Source organism: Xiphophorus couchianus, chromosome 20 (genome assembly GCF_001444195.1).
Source record: "Xiphophorus couchianus chromosome 20, X_couchianus-1.0, whole genome shotgun sequence".
Classification (NCBI taxonomy): domain Eukaryota; kingdom Metazoa; phylum Chordata; class Actinopteri; order Cyprinodontiformes; family Poeciliidae; genus Xiphophorus; species Xiphophorus couchianus.
The window spans coordinates 28,445,136-28,458,913 of record NC_040247.1 but is presented as its reverse complement, the minus strand read 5'-3'; the positions used below and the strand labels follow the sequence as shown (position 1 = coordinate 28,458,913).

At 40.9% G+C, this 13,778-nt stretch overlaps 2 protein-coding genes across 8 annotated transcripts in view; both read left to right on the top strand.

Annotated features, from left to right (window-relative positions):
- Nucleotides 1–1,842: 1,842 nt before the first annotated feature.
- Nucleotides 1,843–5,602, top strand: LOC114134895 (probable peptidyl-tRNA hydrolase 2). Of its 2 annotated transcripts, none has more exons than XM_028001758.1 (7): nucleotides 1,843–2,034; nucleotides 2,656–2,769; nucleotides 2,861–2,932; nucleotides 3,045–3,152; nucleotides 3,610–3,707; nucleotides 4,077–4,191; nucleotides 4,701–5,602. In XM_028001758.1, exons 2-7 carry the CDS (start codon nucleotides 2,662–2,664, stop codon nucleotides 4,785–4,787), a joined length of 588 nt encoding a protein of 195 aa, XP_027857559.1. In that variant the 5' UTR covers nucleotides 1,843–2,034; nucleotides 2,656–2,661; the 3' UTR covers nucleotides 4,788–5,602. The 2 variants fall into 2 exon arrangements, with proteins under 2 accessions (XP_027857559.1, XP_027857560.1); XM_028001759.1 differs by having other exon boundaries at nucleotides 1,845–2,034; nucleotides 3,045–3,119.
- Nucleotides 5,603–6,980: 1,378 nt separating this feature from the next.
- The window catches only part of setd5 (SET domain containing 5), a 37,813-nt gene continuing 31,015 nt past the window's right edge, over nucleotides 6,981–13,778 (top strand). For 3 of the 6 annotated variants that reach the window (XM_028001756.1, XM_028001755.1, XM_028001754.1), the window contains exon 1: nucleotides 6,983–7,407. The gene's annotated coding sequence lies outside the window, so the exon portion shown is untranslated. Of the gene's footprint in view, nucleotides 7,408–13,778 lie in introns of all 6 variants that reach the window. The other 3 variants (XR_003593489.1, XR_003593488.1, XM_028001757.1) reach the window with 2 other exon arrangements.

The following is a 13,778-nucleotide window of genomic DNA, read 5'->3' as shown; positions in this document are numbered from 1 at the left end:
TCATGAAAAACATCGGGTTTGATGCTTCTTGGTCTAAAAATCACAGGATGTAATCAGATTTCAGTGTATTTAGGCGAGTTTTGACGCTTTGCAGTTTGATATTGTCCACAGAAAAAGTTTGCGTGGCTGCCGCATACTTTCACGCCGGCGAAAACGTGTGCGTATATTTACGCAAACTTTGACGCAAAGGAAATTTTTATACATGCCGACCTGTGCGTAAAATATGGCGCCGCACATTTTTTGTGCGCACGCTTTATGCATGAGGCCCCTGCTGATTGAATCTTCTATGCAAATGTGTCAAACTTGAGACCCGCGGGCCAAAACCAGCCCACCATATCAGTTTTTGTGGCCTTCTGAGGCATAGAGGGCCACGAAATAAATACAGGCTCAAGATAACAGTTGTGTGCTTAAATATTACTTCATCACTAAAAAAATCCAGAGAAAGCTATATTTAATAATTTATTAATAAGCAGTTTTATCTGTACATTCTCTCACAACTGGCCCTATGAGGACATTCGTGATGTAGATGGGGCCCAAAATGAAATGAGTTTGATACTCTTTCTTGTTCTCAATAGGCTCACATTTTTAATTTTGTGAACATTTGTGCTACCTTATTATCACTTTTGGTCCATTGTCATCAAAATGCACAAATAATCACCAAATTGTGCCTACATATATACAGTACAGACCAAAAGTTTGGACACACTTTCTAATTCAATGGGTTTTCTTTATTTTCATGACTATTTATAAGGCAAGAAATCCCACTTATTAACCTGACAGGGCAGGTTGACCTATGAAGTGAAAACCATTTCAGGTGACGACCTCTTGAAGCTCATCAAGAAAATGCAGAGTGTGTGCAAAGCAGTAATCACAGCAAAAGGTTGCTACTTTGAAGAAACTAGAATATAAGGGGTATTTTCAGTTGTTTTACACTTTTTTGTTTAGTGCATATTTCCACATGTGTTATTCATAGTTTTGATGCCTTCAGTGTGAATCTACAATGTCAATAGTCATGAAAAATAAAGGAAACTCATTGAATTAAAAGGTGTGTCCAAACTTTTGGTCTGTACTGTATATGTCTCTCTCTCTCTCTCTCTCTCTCTGTGTGTGTGTGTGTGTGTGTGTAAATTTGATCTCAAAAGACATTTTAGTTCCACTCTTTACTTTTAACAGTATTTAGGTTCATGTTCTGTGAATTCTCCAGTGCTTTTAAAAATGCATCATAAATAAAGTAGCACCTCCACCTGTGTGTAGGCATCAACAATCACTTGTGTTAATGGTACGCAGCTAACAGACCGTAGTTTGTGACACTGAAGTGTCGATCGTTTACAGGAGCAGTGTGGAAAGTGTGTTTTGATCGACAGTTGGCTTTTTGGTCCCCCACAAGGAAATTGGTTTGCATCTCCATAAAAGACAAACATATATGACATTAACATGGTAATTTAGGGTTCCTTTTTACTGTTTAATGATTTAATTGCTTCTGGTATGAAAGAAAATATTATCTTGTTTCTTGATAATAAGGAAGAAGCTCAAATGAGGATTTCAAGGGATGTGTATTGTTTGCTATAATCTTTCTCACCTTCCTCATAATTCTGCTTTCGGTGTATTTTACTTATTAGAATAATGCAAAGTAATGAATCAAACCTAATTTATCTACAAGATTAATGCAGGCGTGGACATAAAACACTTTCGGGGTTCGGGATAAAAAGAAACAAAATCCGAATCTCTTGATAAAAGCATTTCTTTTTTTTATTTATTTACTTAAGTTATTTATTTGAATTGTCCAGGAAAACCCGTGGAAGCTTCTGATGCCATTATGAGAATATCACTCCGTCCGCCAGGGGGCAGCATAATATACGCAGAGACTAAAGGCCTCAAAATGGAAGAATGGAGTAATATAACACAGAACACGGAGAGAGCGTCATCGAAAGCAGTTTTATAAATAACTTCATTTTATGTGTGTTGTGTAATACTAAAGCTTCGGAGAAACTTAATCAGCGCTGCTGTTGCTGTAGAGCAAGCTGTGACAAACAGGTAACAATAGGCCATTAGCTTGGCTAGGTTCTGCCTCGGGCTAGTGCTAACTCTCGTCGCTACTCAGGAAAAATGGCTATTTAGTTACTTGTTAGGAAAAAGCGTTGTGATAAATTTCCTGGAAAGGTATAAACAAAGGTTAGCAAACGTTAACATGAAAGCTAAAATGCTACTGGCGCTAACTTCAGTTGTGAGCGAACAGGGGCTAACTGCGCAAAGCGCTGCAGCTAACCTAATGTAGCCTACAGCTGCTAGCTTTGTGCTTAACGCTCCCATTCATTGTGAGTGTCCTGAACATCCCGTTCACATTTCAAAAGTCCATTTACAACGCATTATTAGGGAGACTATATTAACGTTTACTCGTAACATTTTTTTAAACTTGTCTTTGTTAAGACGTCACGCAGTTGACCGTTAATTATTGTCTTTGTTACAGTCCTGTCTGTCAACTGCCAATTACATTTTAAATAAAACGTTTGTTGCCAACATTAGTGATTAACAGATTTACGCTTATTTGCCCTTTCAAGCAGATGCGGACTATTTTCAGATACCCCTCCACATAGCTTAGGGAACACATTCCAGTCAATTTGCACAGCTGTTCTCACTGGAGCTCTGTTTCTGCAGTTAGTGATGGAGCCATCAGAGGACACTGGATCAAACTTGGCTTCCCAGGAGGTCAACCCTGTGTTCCTGCAGCAGCTCCGAGAGCTGGACATCCCTGAGGAGGCAGCAAAACAGGTGTGGCAGTACTTTCTGACATGCAGACTTCACCAAATAATATATACGTGCAGTATTTCCTGATCTTTCTTATTACTTCTTCTCGCTCCAGGCACTACTGCACACTCGGAACGTGTCGGCTGAGGAGGCGGCCATGTACTACTTCAACAAACTGGAGAATGAGGTGCCAATAAGCTAGCCTTAGTCCCCTGCAGGTATACATTGGTACGTTAGACCCAGTAGAGTTTGTCCAAAACCAAATCTGAGTGTGTGTCTGTCTTCGGTCTAACACACAGGAGGAGGGGGACGAGGACCTCTTGTTCAAGATGGTGTTTGTGGTTAACATGGACCTCGGCATGGGTGTTGGAAAGGTAATGGAGAAAAGAAAGCACACCTTCTGCCAAGTAAGCAGGTTTTTGTCTAAAATTGCTGTTTCTGAGTTCTGAAATCGTTTGAGTCTAACGTTAAGTCTCCACAGCACAGGTTCCAACAAGAAATTATTTATTAAACAAAGATGAGGGCAAAAATGTAAAGTTTGTGTAGAAGCTAACGTAAACCCAAAACCCCCCAATTTACACAGAATACAATAAGCAGATTATAGGATATCTTTTTATCCTAAATCACTTATTTAGGATAAAAAGAGCTTTTGTCTGTTGGTGTGTGCTTTCAATTGGCATTTTTAAAAAATATATTTTGGAGTTTAATCAACATAAAAATAATCTCTCCTCATTTTAAAACTTGAAAATAAATCCACACGAACATACAGTACCGAGAGCCGAGCTCAGTATTGGTTAAATGTCGTTCCCTGTGGTGGTTTTGTGTTTGGGAGCACAGTGAAGTCGGTGCTGGTTGTGTGTGCAGATTGCTGCCCAGGTGGGCCATGCTGCGGTGGGTTTGTACCAGGCTCTACAGGAGAAGAACAGCTGGCGGGAGATGGCCTGGAAGTGGGACCAGAGTGGGTAAGACCCATGCAGATCGTGGCTAATTTAAAACCACGACCTCATAGATTTTGTTCATCCTGCTAATATTTGTTTCATTCTTTCTGCGCATCAAGATAATTAGCTTCTAACTCGTATGATTTGTAGTTTACATCTTTCTGTAAAAGCTGTCTTTTTCCTGTCAGGATAGCATTAATATGTTTGCGTGATTCTCTACTTGTTATTCCCGTTTCCACGTGCCACTGTGGCTTTTGGCTCCCCACGTTGGTTTGGTTTGCAAAATGACATCAGCAGCAGACTTGTGTTTAAAATGTTATTTTATTTAACAATTGCAAAAGTGTTCTTAGTGAAATTCCTTTCAGGATGCAAATGAGTTTGGTGTTCATACAGGGCCAAGAAGGTGGTGCTCCAAGGCACCAACGTGGCCCACCTGCTGGAGCTGCAGGCCCTGGCCCTGAGCCTCAACCTGCCCACCTACCTGGTCCAGGATGCAGGTCTCACCCAGGTAGTCATTGTTCTGTCAGATCAGATTACGCCGTCAGATCGTCATATGCTTAGCATGAAGTGACAGCTAACTCTGTCAGACAAGTATACGCTGTCATTACCATATGATTTTATTTAATCAGCAACATCAAATCTTAATGTAGATCATCATACACTTTGTTATTAACAGCGGTATGACATCCTGACTTAGCGGTTAACTAGTCAGACCGTCATCAAGCAACAGGGAGGGGAGTTTTACTTGGCTTTAGCTAGTCCCTGCTTTAAATACACTTTTAAAGCACGACAGTGCATGTATATCTATCTAATTGTCATTGAAAACAATTTATTGACTTATTTTCGTCAGAACTTGTTGCGTATGCTGAACTGACAACTCATCTGAAGGTCGGACTTCTTAATGCGCATGCGCAGGCATGCGTACTCACTGCATGTATGCTATTCTGACATCGTAATCATGTAAATATCGCAGCGCGTCTGTCCGCGTACGCGTTGGAGTAACAACAGTCTCTGCAGGTGGAGTCCGGCTCCCGCACCGTCCTGGCCATCATGGGAGCAGAAGAGATGGTGAACAACGTCACCGGCAGTCTGAAGCTGCTTTGAGTTGTTTGGAGTCTCTGCAGTGGCACACAACCACCAGGAGGGGGCAGCCTTCCTTAGCAGCAGGAGAACTGCAGTCAAGCATGAGCTAAAAACCTTTCAGAATAATAATATTTAAAAAAAACCCCACAGAAAACATCTCCTCCCCCAGCACCATTCCTCTTTCTGTCACTTTTCCCCTCAGCCGCTTAATCGGACATTCCTGGGAGACCACCTACTAGCAAAACAGTTGATTCCTCTGGTTCATTTTTCTCCCTCAAATGGTAACAGTTTAATACAAAGCAACTGGTGGGATGTTCACATGAAGATTTTAATGGTGGTGTTTGTGTACAGCTGAAGTTCCCTGTTAATATCATTTCTGGTGTTATGGTTGTGTACATGTTTTTTATGGCCATGTGATGTGCCATTTTTATCAAAATAAGAAGCTGCTGGTTTTTGTTTGACGTAAAATGAGTAAATCTTCCATTCTGTTTTCCACCTCCCCCTTAAGCTTAACATTTAAAGAAGGAACAACCTGGCACCAAAGCTTACCCTGCAAACATTTCTATTTGCTCTAAAAACTGCTGCCACAAATGGTGTGTTTAGGTTCTTTAAAAAAAAAAAGTGGGGCATGATAAAGAATTTATGGGTTCCCAAGCCCATGCTGTTGATTATAGTGTCACAATGTACATTGAAACTACAATGTTTGTTCTGCAGTGTTAAAATGCATGAGATACAAAATGTTACAATATGAATTATAAAGTTGAGAGATTTGAAGACTGTGGTATACTATTCATTGCTTTGTTGTGTCAGGTGATCATTAAAACACCTCAACATTACAACCTCTCTGGACTTTGTGCTTATTTTACTCCCATAGACTGCGCTGATGAGCCATTGGCACTGCGGGTGTGGAAAGGTTGGGGGAAGGAAATAACTATGTTTGAGTGCCATTTTATTTGTTTTTCTCCCCGCCCCTTCCGGCAATACGGCGGTTGTGTTGGGAGTATTTACATTTTTTTTTTTTATGAAAAAAAAAGGCAGTTACATGTACATTTGAGACCTTAAATTCAGAAAAGCGTTGAATAAGAAGTCTTTGTCCAGCTAGTGTCACTGGTAAACGGCTTTATTTACGTAAAGGACGTTTGAATTACACGTAAACGACACCGAATCCGTGTTTTTGCCGTTAAATCTGATCACAGATTCTGCAGTCAGGCTCGGTTCAATCCGCTGACGACACGTGACAGTTTCACTGTATTGCCAACGCCTCTGCAACAAATGACGTCGGCATTTTTCAGCGTGTCCAATCCAAAACTGTCTCCAAGTCTCATGACGTGACAAAAATCCAATCGCGTCACCACGACAATTTACATAAAACCTCTTAATCGGCGTCGGTTCAATGATCTGATTATTGTGTCGCCTTTCTACATCGTGCCAGTATGTAAGATGAAACACCTTATAGCTCCTTTCTGTAATTTAGAGCCGGAGGACACCATGTTCCTCGGCCAACCTCAGAAAATTCCTCTAAAATCTTACTGAGCCACTCGTTTCCGTCCTGTTTATTTCTGCAACGGGGTTACAAACAAGAGTTCAAAACAGGAAAGATGGCCACTTTCATCGTCCAGCCACTCGATAAACGCACACAACGCCACATGTAATACTCCGTTGAACTGACAAACCGGTAGGTGGGGCTGACCTAGTGGGCGAACCCTGCCTCTTGCAGCCCTGAAACTGAGCCCAAGAGACCCCGTATGGCTAGCCATTACCATTATGTATCAATAAGAGCGATCCTTCCAAAAGAAATATATCTTATAAACAAAAAGAAGTAATCCCACTATAGAAATGAAGTTAGCTCCATTGGAATGTTATTTTTATAAAGAAAACGTCCCGCATCGTGGTAGATATAAATCCTTTGCTGAGCAGAAATCTGCCTTGCGAATCCAGTTACTCATGCTCCTCTCCGTGTGCTTCACCACTCTAATACGAGAGAAAACAAGTTCCTCACTGAAGCCGTACTCGCCCTATTTTACTCCGCAAGAGGAAAGAAGTAACCGACAGCTTCATTCGCCAATGGCTTCAAGGTATTTCGGGTAAAACAAAAAAGCCGCATATTACTGTCGAATCAATGGCAAGAGGCGGGCCATCTGGAAGGGCCGCCCAAACAGCATGCCCCTGCACGGCCGCCTGGGAAGCCCCGTGGCTTGATTGTGTGTCAGTTTCGATGGTGCCTGTGGTGAAAGCCGGCGAGGAGGGGGATGGGCGCTTCGGTGAGCGTAAGGACCCGACACAGAACCGGAGCCCCGTATCACATACAGCAGTGTATACCCCATAATAAACAGCAACTGTAAATATACAAGACACTAACATTATTGGAATTGTTCACCGGGGATTTATAAAAGACACCAATGGATGTAGCGCACCCGAACAAGACAGGGGATTTAACTTTCCGACATTTTTTGGGAGACACTGAGAACTTTGTTTCTTACCCTTGAAGAGGGACCTACTTGTAAGGGCAAAGGATACAGGAGACTCCGAGGCGGATATCCAGGCCTAGTGGTCTAATTGGAATTAATGTTGGGATACTCCAAGGACTTCCATAGTACATTATCGTTGCCTTGTTTTTAAGGAATTTGGAATGACTCTTTAGGTAAGCACTTTGAATATTTAATATCTTAATGTACATATAGTAGTTTTTACCAAGATCTGAAACAAATCTACCATGTTTTCTGTGCCATGACTACACGGCTAACTAACTTAGCAAGCAAATAACCTGCGTCCACTGAAGTTTCTTCAAGCAAGTTGCTTGTCTTCACAGTATTTCGAGCATTTCTCCAGTATTTCTATATTAACGTGAAGCGTTTAGCCAGCTGAAATGGGAAGTAAAATAGATGTTATGCCTTCCAGGGGCGCTTTGGGCTGTGACTGGAATGGTCCTCTCTGGGCTGTTTGATCAGTCCCTCGTGTTGTTTTCTAGTTTGCTTCCATCGTCACAAATTATTATTTTTGCCAGTTTTTCCAAAAGCTCAACGTTTAAATATTTTTGAACAATCACGATGCGGACGTCACATTCAAATTACACAACTTTTATGTCTTTAAACATTTTTGGTTAAAATATATTTGTTTTTTTTCCCCAAACCTGACATCAAAATTAGCAGTCTTAGTCGAGTGAATTGTCCTTCTTTGAATTGCAGCCAGTAAAACTCAAAATTAGTGCAAACTTATATCATAATATATAATTTTTTCCCAGTGAGTTTCTTTACTGTTTCCACAAAGAGACGAGGCATTACACCATTACAGAGTCCAAACAGCGTTAGTTGACGGTGGCTAACCTGTTTGTATCTTTTTAATATTAACGTAAAGCCTTAGGATGTTGGATGTGTATCGCATTTATTATGTTTGCTAGTTCACAAACAGGCGACGTAGGTTAAACGTTAAGAAGGTTCCCAAAGTATCATTTAATGTCCCTGGGTCTTGACAACAGGGTGTTAAATGTGCTTTAGGTGTTCAATATGTCGGAGTTTTAGGAAAGAATCCTTGACCCGATCTGCTGTTGGATCTTTCTCGACGACTCGTAGCCTAGCTGCTAACTGCATCTAGCACAGCAGCAGGGGCAACAAATGTTGCTAGCCCTTAGCTAACTTGGTGAATGTTCTTCCGCTGCGTGTGCTCTAACATTCAGTCCTTACACAGCAGCACACAGCATGCATTGCTATCCTTATTTTTCTACTTTATCTGTGTAGTGACGGAAGGGATGTAAAGGTTTAATGCGGCCTCGTCGTGGTGTTTCGCTACATGATGTGAATCTGTCTCTGGCAACACAGTCGGTTTCAAAGTCAACTATTTGCCACATGTATAGTTTTTATCTAGTTAATTTTCTTTTTTAGAACGCATGTGTTTAGTGTTGAGAAGCCCAGAGCTTTTGGTTTATTTGCTCTGCTTCACCTCCCCCACCGACCAGCCAACCCCCAGCCTCTGTGGCGGTTGAGAGACCTGGGTGATATTATAGTGGAGAGCTCCGTATTCCATTATTAAGCCTCCATATTTGTTGTTTCAGAGTGAGGAAATATTGTAGGGCTGCTGTTTCTGGGTCCAAAGCCAGCTATGGAATGTTTTAACTCGAGCTTTATTAAAGAAGTGTGCAAACAGGTTATTAATTATACATTTTTATCCATCTCAGCTTTATATGGCCCTAAAGGAAAACATCCCGTTTTAAACTCTTCATGACTAGCAAAACCATTAAAAGTATTGCATATGAAAACAAATATTTTCATACCAAGGTTGGACTGTATTTAGGTGATATCTAAATATTCTTTAGATAATGCTTTGAAATGTTTTAATGAATGTTCCTAAATGCTGAGTGCTTTTGAAAAATGTGAATCAGTTTACTCTTGTTTGAAATGACAGGTGTTTAACGGTGAAATGTGCTTTTTATTTCTACCACTTGGAGCCAGAAAAATGTGATAGTCATAATGAACAAACCCTTAGATTTTCTGTTGTTGGTGCTTGAAGTTGAAATTCTTCTGTTTCCAGTTGAAGTAGAAAATGAGCATGCATCAAAATTCTTATTTGTGTGTTCTATTACCATCAGCCTGATACAATTGTTTCATATTTGAAATACAAATCAGTGGGAATCATTAGAAAGGAAGTTCCTGTTTGGGTTTTGTTGTTTTTTTGTTTTTTTTGGTTGAGAATCTTTTGTGATGTAATGTCCAACCCAGCCGCGGCCTGTGTGCCAGGGCCTCGCTGGATTACTCCACGTAGGCTTGTATTACTCGTCCTCAGCGGTATACACGTCAAACGTGCCGCTGTTCTCTGACTGGGCCGCTTATCTTTTAGTCTAAAACTGGAAGCATGGCTATCTCGCCTCAGTTTAATTTTTGTTTGCTCTGTCATTAACTCAATAGGTCATATTCAGCTTATCGTTGTGAAAACATTTGTGTCGGCGCTTCAGGATCAAAAGACAATGTCAAGTTGAATCATTAAGTCACCCTTGTTGCTTCGTCGCGTGATTGTTTTCCTTCCATCCGAGATTAAGAATAACATGTAAAGCTTCCCAGAACGGTGTTGTACGCCCGGGTCCTTGTTGGCTTTTGCTTTATAAGTGGGAAAAAAACAACAGCCTTCCCCTGGCAGGGTGTTGAGTTGGGACTTTGCCAAGTATCTGGTTTGATCTTGATGTGTGTTGAGGACCTGATTGGCGGTGTCTGGGGCTGAGCTGTCATTGGTTGGAGCTGACATTCTCTGAATATGTTTCACATCTTTTAATAGACTGGGTGGGCTGAAGCTTTCCAACCTGGCCACTTGGAGCCAGTGGTAACATGAGCCTCTCTAACACGCCCCCACCCCCTGTGACCTGTACCTTCTTGTTATCTTGAATAAACATTGTGTTCACTGACAGAGACAAAGGAAATGTACTCTGCTCTGTATTTATTGTGGTTACATTTTGGGGCACAGACAAGCCTGTACGGCTGGAAGTCTACTGAAGTCACTTAGCCACAACAGGAAATCTCAGAAAGTTCGTTCTCTCTGAACAAACCTGAGCCTCTCTGCCCACCGTGACTTCCATTTCAGATGCTGATTCAGTCTCTGCATTTTGTCAGCCTGTACTGGTTTTTATCAACATGTTAGACACTTCTCATATGATCAGCAAGCTAATTTGAATGAAGCAAGGCCAAGCAGTGCCTGATGTCTGGATTAGGGCTGATAACATGTGGGTTACATTTAGTTTTTTGGGGGGTTGTTTGTAATTCGTAGAAATAGTGTAATTATCCACAATAAATAGAAGTCAGAGCAGTGTCCTAATAAGGTTGGCCAAGAAACGTGCGTGTGTGTGTGGGGGGGGGGTGGACGGACCTGTGTACAGGATGTACACCCTTCTATGGGCCTCTGAAAGTTTGGAGATAGATGGAATGTGCAAACATTCAAGGTTAGTAGGAACACATTTCTTGTTGGGAAGGAAGTCCAGTGTGCCCAATGTGTTCACATGAGCAAAGCTACAATTTCAGCATTTTAAAAAAAAAATTTTTTATTAAGACCTGTTCATCATTTCAGCTGTGTTGACAGCAGGAACCGTTTCCAGAAACTCTGGTCCGTTTAGTCGTGCTTCCACCTCGAAGACCGCGGGGCTGACTCTTTGTTTTCCATGTTGTGACTGCCAGGTTGTCGATATAAAGCTGGTTCTCTGAGAGAGAGGATTGCTCCTCCTCCAAAGCTACAGCTGACACAAGTGTTGCTGCTTCTGACTAAAGAAACACAATGTGCACTAAACCCACGGACTGTGGCCTTCTACAACCTGTTACTCAGTGAATCCCATGTTCTACGGTGGGAGTACTTGTGTGTTGTTTGCTTTAAAATGTGGCCATTTGAGAGAGCTAGAATCCCCAGCGGCCCAGAAACCCAGGAAATTGTACGGCCAATGCAGCAATCTTGGGTTCTGAACAGCCTATCTAAAACCACCAAACTTTCCGGAAGTCTCCAACAGATTTCAGATAAATTGTGCTCCTCTCAAGGTCATGTTTATGTCTGGGATTTTCAGCACAAAACTTAAAGCAGGCCAGTATTTGAAGCCATGGACTTGCTGTGTTATTGCACATGGTGATGAGGATCATATTGTCTGTGATTGACCCACATCTTCCCAGCTACTCTAGATTTTTCTGTTATGACAATGTTCCCGTCACTTTCTATTAGCTTTAGCATCGTGGACACCATTTTCTGTGTCAGATAAGGCTGTCCAACTGAGTGGACATATTATTGGTCCACACAGGGTGAATGGTTTGTGCTTGAAATTGAATAATTTCACAAATGTTGCTTTGCGAATGCTCATTTTGCAATGTAAATTAAAGGGGCAGTATTATACTAAATTGACCTTTTGAGCTTTAGATTATGTTAAGTTTTTATTACCTCATCAAAAACATACATGGCTTGTTGTCGTGATGTGTTCATGCATGTTTGAGAAACACTTTAATCCCCCATGGCAACCATTCAGCTGTGCAAACTGCCTGGGTAGACCTTGGAGGGGCAGCTTCTCCTCTGAGCTGCAGTTTCCAAACTTCGGAGTCTTGTTCTCACAGAGCAGCTCCTTAAGACTAGACAGCAGCAATTAGCAAACACATCTTCTGAATTCATTACAGAAGCTACTTCTCAGTCCAGCGGTGGTAAAAACTTTGTTAAAGGGTGGAGCAGCCATGTTGTGATGACTTCCTAATGGAGTTTCTTAAAGAGACAGAGGCCCAATTTCAAGTTGCTAAATATCGAAGTCCAATGTCTTTTAAGTCTTTTATCTTAATATATATAGCATTTTTATAACAAGTGAAAATAGTCGATTGTTATATATATACTGTATATATATAAATAGAGCATCGCCACATGAAGAAGTGATGGACATCACTAAGATCATCCTCCTGGCTCTGATTGGTTGTTCTAGGTAGCACTGCCTTCTCATCTACCTCTGGGAGAAGGCAGAGGAGCTCATTTTTTCCACATTATTCGTGACATAATAACAGATTCAACAAATACATGAGTAAAAAATATTTTTTTTGTAAAAGTTGCACACTGTAGCTTTAAGCAGAGTTATGTGGAATAGATGAATCCCAGGAAACCAAACGAGTAGAGACAAGAGAGAGCAGCTAAAATGATAAGATGAAAAGAAACAACAAAGCTCCTAAATAACCGTCCTCCCCTCACCTGCCTGTCCTCCTTTTTACCAAAGTGTATAAATTCCCTCAATGTGAAGAAACATATCAGGGGGAATTCCCAATTTCAGGCTGTTTATGTTTCAGGCTGGGGTTTAAGCTATTTCACAACACTTGGCATTTGTGGAATAGAAGGAGGAGTAATAAAATTAACTGGCAACATGCACTGCAATCATTAATATAAATTTTCATGAAGCGACATTACATCCGGTGAATACTTTAAAGTATGAATGAACACTGTTACATACACTTCTTTCTTATTATGAAGGCTGGGATACAAGCCTTAGGAACACTGCAGTGATGAGCAAATACTAGCAGTTTTGGGGGGGTTAAGCATCATTATTCTAAATTTATTATGAGAGCAATTAATCAAAGTTCTTATTATAAAACATTTGTCACAGTTAGTGATAAACATAAATGTCCGCCCATAGCTTCGATCTACATATTGAGATTCATGCCTCATGTCTCCCATTAGCACCATACCTACATTTACAATGATTCTTGGTACAATATTCAAATTGACAGCCTTTAATTAATTTGCTATCAAACAGCAAGACCACATTTTTGTTTTACAACTGGATATAAATTGTAGCAGTAATGGTAAAGAGTGAGAACTATGATCTACAATCCGGCAACATCTAGGGAAACTCATCCGTGCATTTATCTTTAGTAGTAATCTTCACAGGTCTGCCTAAAAAATCAAGGTCAGTTCTAAAGTCCTTCCACTGGCTCCCTGTAGGAATGGAAAGACTTAGAAGAAACTAAATGTTCTTGTTCAAATTACTGAATGTCTTGGCACCAAAATAAATGAAAGACTTGTTGTATCAGCATTCCAGATCACTCAGGTCTTCTAGTCTACTCTGCATCCCCAGAACCAGAACCCAACATGGAGCAGAAGCATTCAGTTTTTACGCTCTGCTAACCTGGAACAAACTTTTCGCAAATTGCAAAACGACCGAAACACTGAGTTCCTCTAAAGTGGATGTACCGTGCTTTTAAATCCTTCCTTTTAACATTTAAATCATTCAGTAGTGGTCTATGTAAAGTGGAACTGAAACGTGTTGGTCTGAATTACTCTTGGTTTGAGATCCACAGGCCCCCACTTTTTTTTATTTTTTACCTCTGTTCTGATGTGCTGACCTGTCTCTTTAAATGAAACTCAGGCACTTTATGCCCCGCCCCTCCAGGTCCCGTTTCACCCCTTTTTGTAGTTTCATAGCAGTTTGCTAACTTTGTATTTCCAAATTTACTTAAAAATGTCTAACTATAGAAGACTTGTCCGTCCAACCTCACATGCTGGAGCCAGAAAACGCTACCACAGGAAGAA

Coding starts and splice junctions, on each gene's coding strand:
- LOC114134895 (XM_028001758.1), top strand. CDS start 2,662: ATGGAGCCATCAGAGGACACTGGATCAAACTTGGCTTCCCAGGAGGTC. Junction 2,933..3,044: donor TCAACAAACTGGAGAATGAG/GTGCCAATAAGC, acceptor TCTAACACACAG/GAGGAGGGGGACGAGGACCT. Junction 4,192..4,700: donor AGGATGCAGGTCTCACCCAG/GTAGTCATTGTT, acceptor CAGTCTCTGCAG/GTGGAGTCCGGCTCCCGCAC.